Source organism: Odocoileus virginianus, chromosome 29 (genome assembly GCF_023699985.2).
Source record: "Odocoileus virginianus isolate 20LAN1187 ecotype Illinois chromosome 29, Ovbor_1.2, whole genome shotgun sequence".
Taxonomy (NCBI): Eukaryota; Metazoa; Chordata; class Mammalia; order Artiodactyla; family Cervidae; genus Odocoileus; species Odocoileus virginianus.
The window spans coordinates 13,532,212-13,549,525 of NC_069702.1; the positions used below are offsets into that span (position 1 = coordinate 13,532,212).

General features: G+C 52.2%; 1 protein-coding gene across 5 annotated transcripts in view; it reads right to left on the reverse strand.

The window, feature by feature from the left end:
• Positions 1 to 17,314, reverse strand: part of C29H4orf50 (chromosome 29 C4orf50 homolog) — a 293,220-nt gene that overhangs the window by 149,252 nt on the left and 126,654 nt on the right. For all 5 annotated transcript variants that reach the window (XM_070458139.1, XM_070458143.1, XM_070458140.1 and 2 more), the window contains exons 14-19: positions 15,073 to 15,174; positions 14,279 to 14,332; positions 13,690 to 13,755; positions 6,752 to 6,820; positions 5,283 to 5,360; positions 1,354 to 1,557 (exon numbers count right to left, since the gene is read on the reverse strand). In XM_070458139.1, coding sequence (XP_070314240.1) covers positions 1,354 to 1,557; positions 5,283 to 5,360; positions 6,752 to 6,820; positions 13,690 to 13,755; positions 14,279 to 14,332; positions 15,073 to 15,174 — 573 coding nt within the window. The remainder of the gene's footprint in view (positions 1 to 1,353; positions 1,558 to 5,282; positions 5,361 to 6,751; positions 6,821 to 13,689; positions 13,756 to 14,278; positions 14,333 to 15,072; positions 15,175 to 17,314) is intronic.

The window sequence follows — 17,314 nt, forward strand, 5'->3', positions numbered from 1 at the left end:
CTCAGCGGCTGGCGAGCAGATCACGGCAGCACACGAGCCCAGGGGCTCCTGCAGGGGCTGCCTGGAGTCCCTTCACCCAAATCAAGAATGGAATGAAGAGCTCGCGTTCATACCTCCAGGTACCCTTTCCCCTTGGTCACAGCCCTTTCACTCCTCACCCAAATGCAGTCAGCTGTGCCTGCCCTGCCCCCGCGCCCCTTTTTCACACGCAATGGGAATCCTCGCTTCTTAGTCCTAACCGGGCCCTCTGCTGCCTCGGACAGAAGGCACTTCTCCACCGGCTCCTTGCTCCAATTCTGTCTCCCTCTCCTTCGGTGCCATCGACTCCCACCGGTTATCCTTCCTCACTGGCAGGATTCCTTAGGAGCTGTAGGGCCTTCAGGCACATGAGTTAACCTTCCTGAGCCTCAGCTTTCGCATCAGGGAAACGGAGGTAATCGTCCCACCCGCAGGAGTGCCGTAGGGTAAGAGATCTAAAGCAGTGAGCCTCCAAAGACTTTCGGACCCTGGGGCCGCCTCAGCTCCACCAGCACCACGGGTCCTGGGAACCTGGCCCCCCGTGTGCTTAGCAGCACACGAAGCTCACACAGGACGCCGCACACACTTAGGAAAGCACTAGGTGTTCAGAGGTAACAAGTGGTACAGCTTCCAGGTCCAGTCCTCAAAGCAGCCGTCGTCACAAAATACAGCTCCAAAGTAAACCGGCCAGCCGGCGCCCCTGGTTACAAGAACCTGAGTTTAAACAGAAGACGGATGCTGGAGGAAGCGGGGACGCCTCGCTTTGGTTTGCGTTACCATTTGGCAGGGTGGGGACCTTGTTCAAATGTATGATTAGAAACAGTGGGCGGTATAGTGCGCCCATAAGCAAACCCCCTCCATCACTGAGGGTTCGCCGGGCTATGAGAGTGTCCACGGGAAGACACCTCCACTTCAAGGAAACCTGCTTTATGGCCAGCTCTCCAGCGAATGGGCCCTCAGAGGTGTCAGTGTGCCGACAGCGGGCAGCAGGGGTGGAGAAGTGGGAATGGTGGACAGTGGTACCGGGCAGGGTGCCTACTCCTACCTGCCAGGTGCCCCTCCCCCTACCTGCCTGCCCCACCCCTACCTGTTGGGCCCCTCCTCCTACCTGCCTGTCCTTTCCCCTACCTGCTGGCTGTCTCCCTACCAACTGGGCCTCTCGCCCTGCCGGCCGCGCCCCTTCCCTGCCGGCCCCTCCCCCTACCTGCCTGCCCCACCCCTACCTTTTGGGCCCCTCCCCCTACCTGCCTGTCTTTTGTCTTACCTGTCGGCCCCTCCCCCCGCCGGCCCGTCCCCTACCTGCTGGGCCCCTCCCCCCGCCGGCCCGTCCCCTACCTGCTGGGCCTGCTGCAGCAGCTCCATGCGCTCCCGCAGGATCTGACTGTCGAACTCCCGGCTCTGCCGCAGGATCTGCCGGCGCAGCTTCTCCACGGCGGCCTGCAGGTCCTCCCGCTGGCCCTCGCTCAGCGCCTCGCTGGCCCTCCGCCCCGGCTCCTGTTGCAGCGCGTCGTACAGCGTGGCCTCCAGCTCCTGGATTTTCTGAGCGACCCACATGACACAGACAGTGTGAGGTCACAAGGTGGGGGGACAGGAAACCCCAGGGCACTGCAGCTGAGCGAGGCTGAGCTGGGGGATCTTGGGCCGGGTGGGGAGGCATGCGGGGGCCGAGCAGAGTGGGGTGGGGTGACGGAGCCCCTTCCAACCCCCTGCACACAGTTTTGAGAACGTGTCTTACTCTATTCAATCAAGATGCTCTGCTCTCTACAGATAAAGAAAAAATAGTCATAATCTCTCCTTAAAATATCTGATTCAAAAAGAGGTTTGATTGGACTCATCTTTATTTTTATCCTTGGCTTCCAATTTACTGTCTCCAGCTTAGGAAACAAATCTCTCCTTTTATCTGGAGTAGCGTGGGAAAATGTGTCCCAAATTGCAGGCACTTGGCAGTTCAGCTGGCTTAGAAAAGCAATTTCAACCCCAAGCAACTGGGGGCAATGTCCTCATTGCTCCCTCCTCCCCGCAAAAAGCAAGACTCCCTTGGTTAGCAAAGCACATGAGAGATTAGTAGCCAATAAAGGGGATCTTTGTGAAAGCTCGGAGTTTTCATCCTGAGAGGAAGTTATTTCTTTTCAACTTCACGGTGAGACACTTAATACAGTTACCTTATAGGAATATCTAGGGATGAAAGAGAGAAAGAAGTATTTCCTTCTCTTTCTCCCTAAGTCCCCACCTGAATCCCTTGCTAGGAATAGCCCCTTCTTTTCCCAAGATGTTATCAACCAACAACCAGTTTTAATGGAAACTGCCAGGAAGAGACAGGAGGTGGTATGAAGCAGGGGGTCAACACAGGTAGTGCTCTGCACCTGTGGCCATCTGCTCCTGTAGCCCCCCGCTTCAGCACAGCTGTACTAACTCCGCAAGGGAATTCCAGGCCCACCAGATCAATTTTAGCCAACAGGCACTGGCTTCCCCTCTCCTGATTCCAGCGATCACCCCAGGAAACGAGAAGGTGGGAATGTGTCCACTGACATAGCCAAGGGGCCCCCATGGAGTGGGAGATTGCCTGTGCCTGCAGGCTGCCCCCATTCAGCAGCCAAACTCCTAGGAGGCCCCCAGGTGGCCAGTTTCCAGCCAGGATCTCACCATCCAATTCCAGAAGCTCCACTGTGGCCCTGTGCCATCTTACTCTACATGATGACAAAGGAACAGAGGTGTGCGTCTGGCACCTGCTGTCCTCACTTCTGCCTGGGCACATGGCCCTGCCACCCTCAGGAGCATTTTACTTCCCTGACTCCTCAGGTCAGCCTCACACTGATCACAGCTCCAACCTCAACATGTGCCTGAAATCCCACCTGAGGCTTTGGAATAGTCTTTTTCCTTTTTTTCTTTTTCTTTTGATGTGGATCATTTTTAAAGTCTTTATTGAATTTGTTACAATTTTGCCCCTGTGGTTTATGTTCTGGTTTTCTGGCCTTGAGGCATATGGCATCTTAGCCCCCTGACCAGGGATAGAACCCACACCCCCCATGGAACCCACACCCCCTACAGAACCCACACCCCCTATAGAACCCACACCCCCCAAAGAACCCACACGCCCCACAGAACCCACACCCCCTACAGAACCCACACCCCCCACAGAACCCACACCCCACATAGAACCCACACCCCCTACAGAACCCACACCCCCCACAGAACCCACACCCCACACAGAACTCACACCTCCCCATAGAACCCACACCCCGTATGGAATCCACACCCCCTACAGAACCCACACCCCCCATAGAACCCACACCCCGTATGGAATCCACAACCCCATAGAATCCACACCCGCCATAGAACCCACACCCCGTATGGAACCCACACCCCCTACAGAACCCACACCCCCTGCATTAGAAGGCGAAGTCTTAACCGCTAGACCAGAGAAGTTCCTGGAATGTTCTTTGGGTAAGAATGTTGCTTCTACCCAGCAACAGGATCAGCCTGCCCAGGGGTCTCCTCTACAGAACCAGGACCCGGGTAGGTCCTTTATGCACACGGCACTTAGACAGCCAAGGCAGACACTGAGTTTCCCAGAGTGTTCTGGGGAACACCAGCCTTGGAAGATGTCCCTTGAGAAGAGGGCCCGAGAACCAGTGAACTTGACATACGACTTCCTCTGTTCCTCTTGGAGTCCCAGCTCATCCTTAAGCATATTAAGGAGCCAGAGGTCAACAAAATTACTCTCCCTCTTTTTTTTGGCCACAGGTTTCCACGTTATCCCCTGAAATTGTATTCCTCGGAACTTACTGGTGAAGCCCAGGGGAGGACAGAGATGGTGTATCATGAAGAAAGGGTATTTGCAAAAGGATGAAGACTATATAGAATCAAGGAAAACCCAAAAAAGTGAAAGAGAGGGAGAAAAGAATGAACATGTTCTCATTCTTCAGCTGCCCTGACCACCATTACAACATTGTATGCTCAGAAATGACAATCGAGAGGAAAACGCCTTGTCGTGATGAGTCTCAAACCTCGACCTTCTCCAACTGCAGCTCCCTGCCCTGGGGGTTCAAGCCTTGGAGCCTGGACATGAAGGGTCAAGGCTCACGGGGAGGTGGACCAGCCTTCACGTCCGGAATGTCCCGCCTGTGCTAAGTCCAGCTTCCTGCTGTCTTCATGGAAATGGGGATTGCAAGTTAATGTTTAGTTGTTAATTCTGCATTTGTTAGGTGGAAAGCCACTTTGTCAAATGATTTAGCTACAAATGATCTGGGCAAAGTCTTGCTCCAGATGTTGCTACTCACTGCTGCTTCCTGAAAAAGCAGCCTTGAGCTCAAAGTTCCCTCTGATCGACGGACATCCAGGAAATGCCCCCTCAAAGCCATATGACCTATGAACCTGAGCATGGTCCCTCCTTACATTCATCATCTGGAAGCCCACAACTGGTTCTGTGACCCAGGCTTTATGTTGCACAGAACCTCACGACAAATAATTCTTTTTCTGATGATCACCTGCCCTTCACTCGCTGCTTTACCTCTGTGTTCCTGTTTTAAAAAAATACTTTTGCCATGCCATGCAGCATGTGGGATCTTAGTTCCCCAACCAGGGATCGAACCTGTGCCCCTGCAGTGCAAGTGTGAGTCTTAAGCACTGAACTGCCTGGGGAGTCCCACCTCTATGGAATTCCTTTGTGACTGTCTCTTTTTGCTACTTATGGGAAAACTTGCTCTGGGCTCTAAGCATGTAAATAAATATTAATAAAAATATTAATAAGCAGAAAGTTTATTTTCCTTCAGCTCAAATGATTACTAGAACTGAGTGTATGTGCTGAGTCGCTCAGTGGTGTCCAACTCTTTGTGATTCGGTGGATTGGAGCCCGCCAGGCTTCCCTGGCCATGGGGATTCTCCAAGCAAGAATACTGGAGTGGGTTGCCGTGCCCTTCTCCAGGGGATCTTCCCAACCCAGGGATCAAACCCAGGTCTCCCACATATTGCAAGTGGATTCTTCACTGTCTGAGCCCCCAGGGAAGCCCAGAACTGAATAAGTATGCCCAGAGAAAATGATCAAGCTAAGTAAATACTTTGGAAAACTCATGACTGACTTGGAAAAAGTGACCATTTATCTGTACAGTCATTCGGGTTGAAACCAGTCAAAATGTGGAGGTGGCATTGGAATCTCACCCACGCAGCACTTCATGGACCCCAGATTCACCATCAGCCCCCAAGGGAGAGCAGCCTGTACTGCTGAGTCTAAAGAACCAGAACATCCAACCCACTTCCGGTCCTACCAGGTAAGCCTGGTCTAGGGCTTGCTTCCTGTAGTCCAACTCCTCCTCCAGGTAGCCCTTCTGCCTACTGAACAGGTCCTGAAAAAGAGGAGGTGCCCAAGGTCAAGATCAGCACGAGAACCCACCACCTGGCAGCTCTTCAGAGCCAGCCTACCCACACTCGCTGGAGAGTGACACTCCCACCGAGGTGGGGACGCACCAGGTGCTCCGGTGAGAAAGGGTGTCAGGTCTGCCCTGCTCGCTCCTGTGTGAATCCCTAGCAGGAGCCTCCCAAGCCCAGGAACCTCCATGAAGCCTCTCCCCACTCCCCCCAGCTTTCTTCCTCTTGGGTGCCTGGCCTGGTTCCCAAGCCCGGGTTGCAGGAATCCTTCTGAAGACCATCTCAATAGTTCTCTGATGTGACTCTTTCTCCTCCTACCAGCAGCATCACCCACCTCCTGGGTACTCTTCCTGCTGGACATGTCCTCCCCACTCTCCATCCCCCCAGGCATGAGCTTGCCAGAACCCCAATATCTTCCTGTTACCGACTGGAGGGTTTCAGGGTTAGAGCTCGGCTACTGCAGCCACTCGATTTTAGAGCTCAGCTGTTGCAGCCACTTGGTTTTGTAGAGGAGGAAACAGAGGGCCAGAGAGGACCAGTGCCTTGTTCTAGATGCCATGGTTCACTGGTGATGGATGTGGACTAGACACCCAGGCCTGGGGATTCAGCCCAGGGCTCTTCCCATGCCATGCGCTGCTTCCAGGCCTCGGGCTCTTCCTTCTTCCCCTCACTTCTACTTGGGGAAATTGGTCTTTGAAAACTCAAGAACCATCTCTTCTGGGCAGCCTTCTCCAACATCCCCAGGCTGGGTATGACAGATCCCGCTCTATGCCCAGGGCCCCTGGTGAATAGCCACCATCACTGTTTATCAGGTGCCCACAAGTGCCAAGCACTGTGCGAAAATGGGCTATGCGTGCAGCATCTCTCATCCCTCCAGCTCATCAAGGTGGAGATAGAAAACCCCATTAGCCATGAGGAAATGGAGGTCCAGTGTGTCTCTCTCAAACTCATGTCCAGGAAGGAGCAAGCGAACACTGGAGTCCCTTCTCTGTCTCGGGAGCCCCTGGTCCATTTGCTTCCATGTCACGGACCTGCCTCTCCTAAGGTTCTCATGCTGCACTGTGCCTGTCGGCTCCCACGCACATGTCCCCATGGGCTTTCAGGCTAGACCCTCAATGTAGGGACCCTGCTATTCATTACTGAACGCCTAATCCTGTCATAGTTTCCAGGATCACAGAGGCTTCAAAAACACATATCAAGTGAATAACTGAGTGAATGGATGATGACCATACAGGATAGGGATGAGAGCAAAAGCAAAATTTAGAAATGCATGCAAATCATTATAAAACACACGTAAATCCTTCCCAGGAAGCGAGTTATCTGCACTCTGTCAACCCCCTCCCTCCTGGGGTTGGGGCATGGCCTTTACCTTCTCCTTCTCCAGGTCTAGCATCTTCTGGGTCAGGGCAGCCTCCGTTCCCTCTATTTGCTTCAGCCACTGGAAAACAGCAGGGACAGAGGGCGCAGCTGGTGAGAACCAGTGCCCGTCGTGGGGCCGCCCTCCTCAAGGAGGCTCCTGGCCCGGAGGGGTCCCCCCACATGTCCCACGGTGGTCCTCGAAATGGAATTTCACAGTCTGCACAGATGTTTCAGCTTCGACAGATGTTTGCTCAGGAACCATGGGTACACATGTGTGTATATATCCGTGAAGGTGGGTGTGAGGCGTGTGCCCAGGTAAGCCTATGTGTAGAGGAGGTGGTGGGTATGCACGGTGGATGCCTGTGGAAGTTTTCGAGTGTGTGGCCTGAGAGCCCCCCAGGTGGGCGGGCGAGCCTCCCAGGGTTCTACTGTGCCGTGTACTGGCAGCTTCCCATCTGGGACCTCATCCAGCCCCCTCACGACCACCCCGTGGAGGAGGCAGCGTCACTCCATGTTGCAGATGAGGACATGGCAGCTGAATTAAGTCACTTGTCTAAGGTCACACGGGTGAGAAGCGGGGATTTGGAACCCTGCCTGCAGGTCTACACCCCCACAGCCGCCCCTTGCAGCCACCTGGGACAGCCAGGGGCACTGTGGGGTGCAGGAATGGAGGCAGGTCCAGCCAGGCAGGCTGTGATGGCCTGAGAGTACCGACTGGGACACCTGCATGGGCTGGTGATGGGGGTGCGTCTGTCCGTTCTCAGGCTGGACTGGGGGTGAGTGGGCACAGGCAGCTGCCCCTTAGGTGTGGGCAAGCAGGTGTCTCTTTACGAGGAGCCCACCTGAGAGCCAGGGGGCGGCCCAGGTAACTGGGTGACACCCTGCAAGGGATGTTTTAGGGTGTCCAGGAGGGTCGGGTTTGACATCATGTATGTTCACCTCCTTGTTGCTAAAGTCCACAGACGACCTCCTTGCCATGTGGCCTGCCTGCCGCTCGCCTGTGGACTTTCCCCATCCCGACGCCCCAGACCTCTTGTCTCCTCGTTGCTAAAGCCAACAGACGACCTCCCTGCCGTGGGGCCCCCCGGCCAAGCAGCTGGGCCACTCCCAGGCCCCTTGTCCTCCTCCTCGGGTCATGGCTGCCCCTCCTGGACTCTGGGGGCCCTCAGAGCCCCTGTCCGTGGTCATCCTCTCTCTCCTAGTGGGGTCCTCCTCCGGGGATTCTCACCTCCCTATGAGTTCTCCCTCTTTGAAATGTCTCTGAAATGCCTCCTTTAGTCCAGACACGTCTCCCACAGTCCGATGCCTCAAGCCCCTGAGAAAGGGCTCACTGGACCCCCTCTATAGGGAAGAGCCCCACCCCACCTTGACCCCGGAAGGGAACTGAAGCAGCCATAACTCTTCACCTTGACCCCGGAAGGGAAAGCAGAGCAGTCATAGCTCCTCCCCCTTCACTTCCCGTTGTTGGTTCTACTGCCTCTTGGTTCAAAACCCCGCCCACCACTCTCCATTGCCACCGCCCAAGGCAGGTACCCTCTCAGCCCCCAGGCTCACGTCTAACCCCAGATCCCCTTCTGCCAGTGCCTTCTCTCAGAAACACATAGCATCTACTTGTGGACCTTCCCTGCTCCCACTTAAAGCCCCCCAGGAGAGCCTAGCCCTCCTGACAACGCTGGGGGAACAGCCCCGCCTTCCCTAACCTCACGGCCTCTGCCCACCTCCTCTCTCTGCCCAGAACGTCACCACTTCTCCCATCCCCAGCCTCCGCCCGGGTCTTCATAGAGCTAACACCTACTCAGCCTGTGGACCTGTGTTAGGTGTCGCTTCCTCCAGGAAGGCTTCCCTGGTGGCTCAGAAGGTAATTTGCCCACAATGAGGGAGACCTGGGTTCGATCCCTGGATCAGGAAGATCCCCTGGAGAAGGCCATGGCAACCCACTCCAGTACTCTTGCCTGGAAAATTCCATGGACGGAGGAGCCTGGTGGGCTACAGTCCATGGGGTCGCAAAGAGTCGGACACGACTGAGCGACTTCAATTTCTTTCTTTCTTTCTTTCCTCCAGGAAGCCTGCCCTGCTTCCTGAGTTTGTGGGGTCCGAGGCCTTCCACGGATCCCGGCACAGCACTCAGCTGAAAGATTGCTTCTTTCCTTGTCCCACCACATGGGGTGTGCTCTGTTACGTTTCCTCACCCTGCACGGGGCCTGGCCTGAAGCAAGCCCCTGATAGTCACTTCCTGAAGGAAGGGGGATGCGGGGCTGTGGAGGTCTGTAGGCGCGTGCTGACTCCATAGCACGGACAAGCCTAGATAAAGCTGCACCCACAGGGCCTCCCACTAGAGTTCACATTAGCTGGGCCCCCAAGGGTGGCTACAGAGGCAACCACGGGAGCAAGTGCCCAACACACCATTTCCTTAGACTAGGCTGAGCGGGTGTGCAGTGTCTTAGAAACTGGGAAACATACTTTTGACAAGAAATGAAAAAGACTTTCTTTGTACTATCCTAAGGCAAGCAGTCATAAAATGAATAAACCAAAATGGAAAAAAAGTCCAGTTCCGAAGCATTACAACAAGCCGCTCTTTGCTTTTATAGAACATGATGTCAAGTTTTTTTTTTCCTATTGCTAACAAAAAAGATTTGCTATGCACATTACGCAGTAAAAAAAACTAAAAAAAAATTTGCTTTGTACATTAGCTGTGCTGTACTTAGTCGCTCAGTCATGTCCAACTCTTTCTGACCCCATGGACTGTAGCCTGCCAGGCTCCTCTGTCCATGGGGATTTTCCAGGCAAGAATACTGGAGTGAGTTGCCATGCTCTCCTCCAGGGGATCTTCCCAACCCAGGGATTGAACCCAGGTCTCCCACATTGCAGGCAGATTCTTTACCATCTGAGCCATCAGGGAAGGCCCAAAATACTGGAGTGAGTTAGCCTATCTGTTCTCCAGGGGATCTCCCTGACCCAGGAATCGAACCGGGGTCTCCCGCATTGCAGGCGGATTCTTTACCAGCTGAGGCACCAGGGAAGCCCACGCACATTAGGCACACACACAGAAAAACTTGACAGGTCCTTTCCAGCCACTGGGGGACTAAAGTGAGGACAGAAAGTGCTGGCCCTGGGCACCCTGGCAGGTGAGGGCATGGATTTCATATCAGAGTCCCACCAGATGTCTATGGGGCCTCACCGTGGGCGAGAACTTGGAAGTTCAGGGCTGTGCCACCCCTCCAGGAGGAAGAGGCGTGGGGACAGGGCACCTGCTGCCTCCAAAACCCTAAAGGAGAAGTAAGACAGCACGCGGGGCACAGGGAAGGGGCCTCTCATGGGCCAGTGCACACCCCCACCCCAGTTGGCACTTTGCCTACCAGTGCAGGACTCTGGTCCCAGAGCTCAGGGGTGGGGAACTTCCTCGTCTAGGACCCAACCCTCCTTTTAGAGAAGGGTCCCAAGGCCTTAATTCTGGGCCAACTACTAGAAAACTTGCCTGTGACCTAAGCCACATTCTCCAATCTGTTGTTACCAGTGAGAGCCCGGATTTTTAAAAACTTCCATCTTTGACTGATTTTTGGCCTTGTGGGAGAAGAGAAGTGACTTGTGATTGCTTGTATGCCCCCAGACATCCCGTGTTCTCTGCTCAGCCTCTGTGTGGTGATGGGCAGTGGGTCGCAAGGCAACACCCCTGATCTTGGACTCTGCTGACCAGAGGCAGGTCTGGCAGGTGCTGAGATGGGCCAGACCTCCCAGGAGGATCAGGGCTTCCCCAGGTGGTGATGGAAGAAGGGCGAGCTCCCCGGGCAGGTGAGCAGGTGCACAACCAGGTGGCTCTAGTGTCCATCTGCCAGTGCAGGGGACATAAGCAATATGGGTTTGATCCCTGAGTCGGGAAGATCCCCTGGAGGAGGAATAGCACCCCACTCCAGTATTCTTGCCTGGAGAATCCCATGGACAGAGGAGCCTGGTGGGCCACAGTCCATGGGTTGCAAAGAGTCGGACACGACTGAAGCGACTTAGCACCTAGCACCAGCACCCCTAGGAATGCCCAAGGCCATGCAAACCAGTTTAAGTGGCACTTTGCTCACAGGCTGTGAAAGGGGTTTCATGCTCTTAGAGAGAAAATTGAAAACGACCTCTGTTTGGTCAGATACCAGAATGGAATGGCAATTTTCAAAATGACATATGACTTGGTTGAGGGGGGCTGGCTGAGGATGTCACTGGGGCTCTGGGTCCCACTGCCAGCTTTCCTACAGCACTCATCAGCTCCAGGGTGTCCAGCTTGCCCCTGTTTGCCTGGGACTGTCCCTGTTTCAGCACTGAAATCCCACATCCTAGGCAAACAGGACACTTGGGCACCCTGGCTGACCTGTAGATGCTTCCAGGGGTTCTCACTGACCCACTTCTCCTCTGTGTGCGTGCTCTCAGCGCCAACTCTCTCCAAGAGGGAGACAAGGCACCTCCCAAATACTGGGCCTTCGATCACAGACACGCAGCAGAGAAAATGAGAAATGTCGCTGAGAAAATGAGAAGACATCTGTCTCTAAGTCCAGTCTCCACGGACTGTCCCAAATGGGGAGCTGGGCCCCTCTCACTGGCACAGAGTCCAGCTTCTAAGCACCAGTCTTGGGTATTGTGCCAACCCTGGGTACCACCCCTCCTGCTGCCACCCCTGTGGGATGTCAGGGGGAGCTGGCAGGCAAGGGCTGCTGGCTCAGGTCTCTGCATTTAGGAAGCAGAGCATGGCACTGGCCATCCATGGGACTTTATGGTTAGTGACCAGCAGGGGCTGCTATAGGTGGGCAAGGAGTGGGTGACAGGGTCAAAGTAGATAGCAGCCTCATGCCAGGCAGACCCCATGTTCTCGGGGTACAAGGGATCTATGCCGCTCACCTTGCACAACTGTTGAGGAGCCCTGAGGGTCTGAGGTGGGGCCAAGGCTGTGAGTCTGTAAAGATCTCTGCTCCATGTGGGGAGGAGCTTATTGGGAAGGGTCCGGGTGGGAGAATTTGATGCCTGGCAGAGGCTGTTCTCAGTAGGGCCGGGGACTCCGGACAGCCTGCCACCCTCCAAGACGCTTGGGGGGTAGAAGAGAGGGAGACTCCCTCCCCAGGCCCACTGCTCCAGCTCCACCCCGGTCCCTCGCATTGCCCGCTCTTTGCTCACCATCCTTATGCATCGATCAGTCACCTCTTAGTACCCAGCCTGGCCCCAGTTAAAAGTGCCGTGTCCTGGAGTCCTATGTTCACCAGCAAGGCTCAGGGCTCAGGGAGATGGAGGGGCCGGCCTGCAGCAGCCCCTGCAGTTAGTGGGTGTGAGGCTGAGAGCCAGCCTGGGAAGGGCCTCTGGGGGACCAGGAGGGAGTCCTGGGTGTGGCATCACCACATCCTCCAGGCGTGCTGGGCGGTGGACAGTCAGAAGCAGTGCCTGTCGGAATGAACATGGAATAAACTGAAAGCGCTTGTCGGGTTCTCTCTGGGACCCCCAAGAGGCTACACTGTCACATTTGGCTCTCCTGCTGAGAGGATATTTTCGAAATGCACGCCATATCCCTGTCACCTACCATCACCTGTATCTGAGGGGCCAACAGCCAGCCAGCTGTGAGTCCTCCTCACCCCCGCTCACCTGAGGACGCAGACTCAGCCCGGTACTGTGACAGTGACGTGGGCATCGCCACTTACCAGCTGTGTGACCTCAGCAAGGCTTAGCCGTAAGTCTGTTGCCAACATTTAGGGCCCTGTGCACAGGGAAGGCTGGACAGGTGCTCAGGGGAAAACAAAAAAACTATTTACATTTTAAATATCCTCCCAAAGATTCTGGAAGGAATCCTGATTAAAATCATTAAGACCTCATCATTATAAAAATAGCATTTTAAAATTTAGCTCATGTTTACAAGAAAAAAATCCGTAGACAAAACCACATTGAAAAGTTGGGTATGTCTTAAAACACCCTAAATTAACGTAAAAGGCAAGTCAGTAATGTATTTTTTAATAAATATGGCAAAAGTTATTATCTTTAGCATGTAAACCTCACAGAGAAGTCAGTAAGAAAAACCATTATTATGACCAAATTCATAATAAATAAGTGGAAAGATGAAAGCATGATTGAATGAAGCTATGAATGAATGACAAACAAACGCAATGGAATGTAATTACAATTCTCAAGGAGCAAGAAAATGGATAATACACAAAAAATTCACTATCACTAGCACTTGAACAAATGAAAATTAAAATAATGACATCATATGATTTTTGCCTATCCTATCAGCAGAATTCTTAGTGGCCACATATGCCTTGCTGAACAAGAAACTGGCAGAGATAGTGTTCATGTAGAAGTTGACTTGGTACCATTTTTCTGGAAACGATTGGACAGTATCAAAGCTCTTAAAAACCCTCGGCCCAGTGATCCCACTTCTAGAATCTATCCTGTGGAAGTATTTTAAAACATAGACAGAAGTTTATGATTAAAGATGCTTGCTCATCACTGCATGATGATAAACAGAAAAAAAGAGCAGAAATACTCCAATATGTTAACAGCGAAAGAATATTTAACTGAGGGCGTGGCTGTAGGTAGAATGATGCAGGGCCGTTCGATCTCATGGGGGGAAGCTTATGAAGCAGGATTAAAAGCTAAAGTCAAGTATGATCCCAAAGTTTGTTTTTTTCTTTTAAAAAAAAAGGCGGGGGAGCATGGGTGAAAAAAAAACTGGAAGGAAATAAAACCAACTGTCTCAGATGGGTTTCCTCAAGGGAAGTTTTGATTTTCTTTCTCAGTCTCTAAGCTTTCTACCATAAGCATGAGTGACTTTCCCCTGGAAAACGAACAGGCGTGCACGTGCGCATGCAAACGCAGACAGGAAACCAGAACCATGCTTCCAGAACAAAGCGAGACGCCAATGTACAGTTTCTTGTATGGTGCCAGGAAGCTTGGACAAGGTGTATGGACAGAAATGCCGCTGGGCTCTACCTTTTCACACAGGGCAAGCACAGTTCCAGCCTGGATTATTGCAACCTGTTCTTCATTTCTCAAATTCTAAAACACAAAAATGGGCAAGGGCGTTTTACACTGATCCCACATCCCGTGCAGTCAGCCCTACGCGACTCTGAAAGCGGCCTCCCCAGGGTCAGCCCCAACTCACAGAAGCGACAGGTCTGAGGACCGGCCCTTTGGGGGTTGGGACACCTGACACAGCGTCCCCGAGCTCTTTAGAAACAGGGCCTCGCTCAAGCCCAGTCTTTTAAGAAGGCAAAAGTCTCACTTTGGGATTTCAGAGATCTTGAGTGCTTCCACTTTCTTTCCGGGCATTTATTTTTAGGCCTTTTTAACCCTCATCACTCACACGCTGTCAGGATGACCTAACTCCAGAACCCCACTTCTGACAGATGCGGACCCAGCCACCCACGCAGGAACATGGCCATACAAAAGCCTTACATTGTACTTAGCCGATCTCTTAAATCAGGAAGAAATTAAAACGAAAACGGAAACAAAAGCCACAACAGAGTACACCCGAATCAAAACAAGGACACGAAACCGGAAACCGATCGGTCATAGTTACCCCGTTATCGCCAAGGATATCTAATTTCTTCATAAGGTCAGAAATATTCACATCCTGGAAAAGATGTCCAACGTTCATTTTGTGTGAGCTACAAAGGCCATCCACACCAATCTCTGGGGCCACAGCCCTCACTCCTGGGAAGACACCACTCCCTTCTTGTCTCTTAGTATATAAGGCCGGGCCGAGAGTTAACTCTTGGTAGTCCCTTCAAGCAGAGAGGGCTGCTACCTGCTCTGTACTGGCTGAGTATTACACCAGCACAAACAATGCTTTCTAGAAATTCTCATGGGATCCTGTGGGTCGGAAGGACCTCGCTGTGCCCGCGGGTCTAGCAGGATTCCAGGGTCACGGCCAGCGGTTGTGAGAATCACCACAGCTCCCCCCTCTAGAACACTCAGTCTGCTCTGAGCACTTTACTGAGTCTTCAGGTTCATCATCTAGTTTAAAAACTGTCACACCCCTTTCACGGTGTGGGTGTTGCCACTCAGATCTCCTAGATGAAGAGACTGAGGGTCAGACAGGCTCTGAGCCAGAGCCAGGAAGTGGCCAAAGTGGGGTTTGCTTTCAAGGCTGTATCCCAAGGCTCTGCTTTTTTAACATGAATACAAATTTGGTGACCCAGCTGGAGTGATAAACTCTGACTTTCAAAACAGAGTGGAGCGACAGGGGGTTATCTTGTTAAAATCAGTTCTAGCCCTGGCACAGGCACACAATCCCCTTTCCAGCTGAGCCTGGCATTCGGGCGAGCGGGCCATGGCCGTAATAGAGTGGGGGCACCCCCCCGGGCACGCTACCTTAACTCCTTCCTGGCGACAGAACAGCTGGAGGGCGCTGCTGTTGTTCTCGGGAAAGGTGGTGATTTGGAGGTTAAATGCTGGCGACCTCCGCTCTCTCTCCTGGGGAAAAGATTTGGTTTAAAAACAGAACTTTATTGGATTATTTCACCACTTGTCATTTTCCCACGTTATTCAGCAAAAAACCAAGGAACTCCAGTTGGCAAAGGTGTTCCTAGTAAGCGCACACTCAGGCTATGGTCTCGTCCGTGGTGGAGACGCCGTCCTTTCTGCCCCGCAGTGGATCCCCTGCGGACACTGGGTCACTTCTTAGCCTAGTCAGCTGGGAAGAAACGGTTAGCAGAGTGTCAGGAGTGGACCTGTTGATCAAAGCCCAGGAAGTCACACAATCATCATTAAATACTTGATGAAGAATAATCGCGGGAAATTTCAATAGAAGTCATTGTTAGCTCACTTCATCCTCACACAACCCCAGGAGGTAGCCATGAACGCTTCCGTTTTTGTGGACAGAGAGTAGGAGGCTGTGAGACAGGGCCCCTCCGAGGTCCCATGCGATTGAGTGGCACGACCAGACCCCAGACCCTGGCTTCATATCTTTTTCAATACGATCTTCTGACTTTGTTCATGATTTTTTTTTTCTGATCTGCACTAACCTTCCAATGATCATTCTACCACTGCCTTAGATTGATAAATCAGATCTCAACTACTAAATAAGGAGAGCAAGCATTTTCCCAGAGGTGGTACATTAATCATACGTAAAGTGACATATTTTTAAAAAGGGACTGAGATGCCCAATTACTTACAGAAATAAAGGAGACCAGCAAAACAGTACTCTGGTCTCAAATGCGTTTCCTACACAGAGCTGCCTTTAAACCCCAAGCAATGGACAGGTCAGCCAGCAGCCAAGGCCTCACCAAATGATACCTTGAAATCAAACTGCTTTTATTTCCTCAAAATTACAGTCAGTAAGCTTGCTTTGAACCACGGCTGCAGAATCGAGCCACAGAACCAAAGAGTTACTTTAGCCGTTAACTAAGAAATGCAGCCAAGGCAGCACTGGATGGCAGGTCCCTAAGCAGATCCTCTAAAGGAGAGGGGAAGGGCGGGGCCATCAATTCAATTAATTTCCACCAAGCCCCCATCTGGCTAACCTGGTTTGAAACAGTTCAGATAGAAAACCTTATTTCCCTCATTAGACTAGAACAACCACATTCACAATGGTTCCGTGCTATAGATGTCTCTTCTACCTGTAATACTTACTTACAGGGGGTCTCCATAGAAAAGGTGACACAAGAAAGCTCATGTTTTATATGAATGAAAGTCAGAAAACTGATTTCTAATGGGTCCTCCAAAGGATGGTGGAAACACTTGAAAGTTCTAGTAAAGTGACCAATGCTTATGGAAGTCTCATGAGAAATGGCGGGTAGCAAAGAGCCGTGAAAGGTTTTCTGACAGTGGTAGAATATTCACCGTAATCTTTCATAACTTCTACTTCTGCTGCCTGAATGAAGGGCTCAGTTTATGCTCAGGAAAGAGCTGAATCGCACGGCAACACCTGGCTTTGAGACATTCAGGCCACGGTCCATGCCACACAACAAAGTACAGGATGAGATGCTCTAAGGGAAGTGAAGTGAAGTGAAAGTGGCTCAGTCGTGTCCGACTTTTTGTGACTCCATGGACTATTCCATAGAATTCTCCAGGCCAGAATACTGGAGTGGGTAGCCTTTCCCTTCTCCAGGGGATCTCCCCAACCCAGGGATCGAACCCAGGTCTCCCGCATTGCAGGTGGATTCTTTACCAGCTAAGCCACAAGGGAAACCCTGTTCTAGGGAAAGCAGAATTTTAACTGAAGCTGAGAAGAGAAAATGAAATCTGAGAGACACCAACATTTCCAAGGAGCTCACTTTTACCAAGGGTTCAGGACATGCAAAGGCTTCAGTCGAGGGAAAGAAGATTCGTGTCTCCACAGATGCTTAGAGAAAACCAGTCACAAACTCAGGCGATGTGTCACATGTAGATGAGTTTGAAATGGAAACAAATAAACGAAAAAGGATTATGAAGTCAGGTGGTAGCAAGGCAATACAGTGACACACCCGAGGCAGGGTTCCAGTTGGAAGCAATAAAACCACCCATGTCCTCACCCTGGACCCAGCTCTGTGTATCTGGGAAGTCACTGAAGGTTTGCAACAGGGTTTCTACCTGTGGACAACAGTCAATCTCCCTTCACGCTAAGGGAATCATT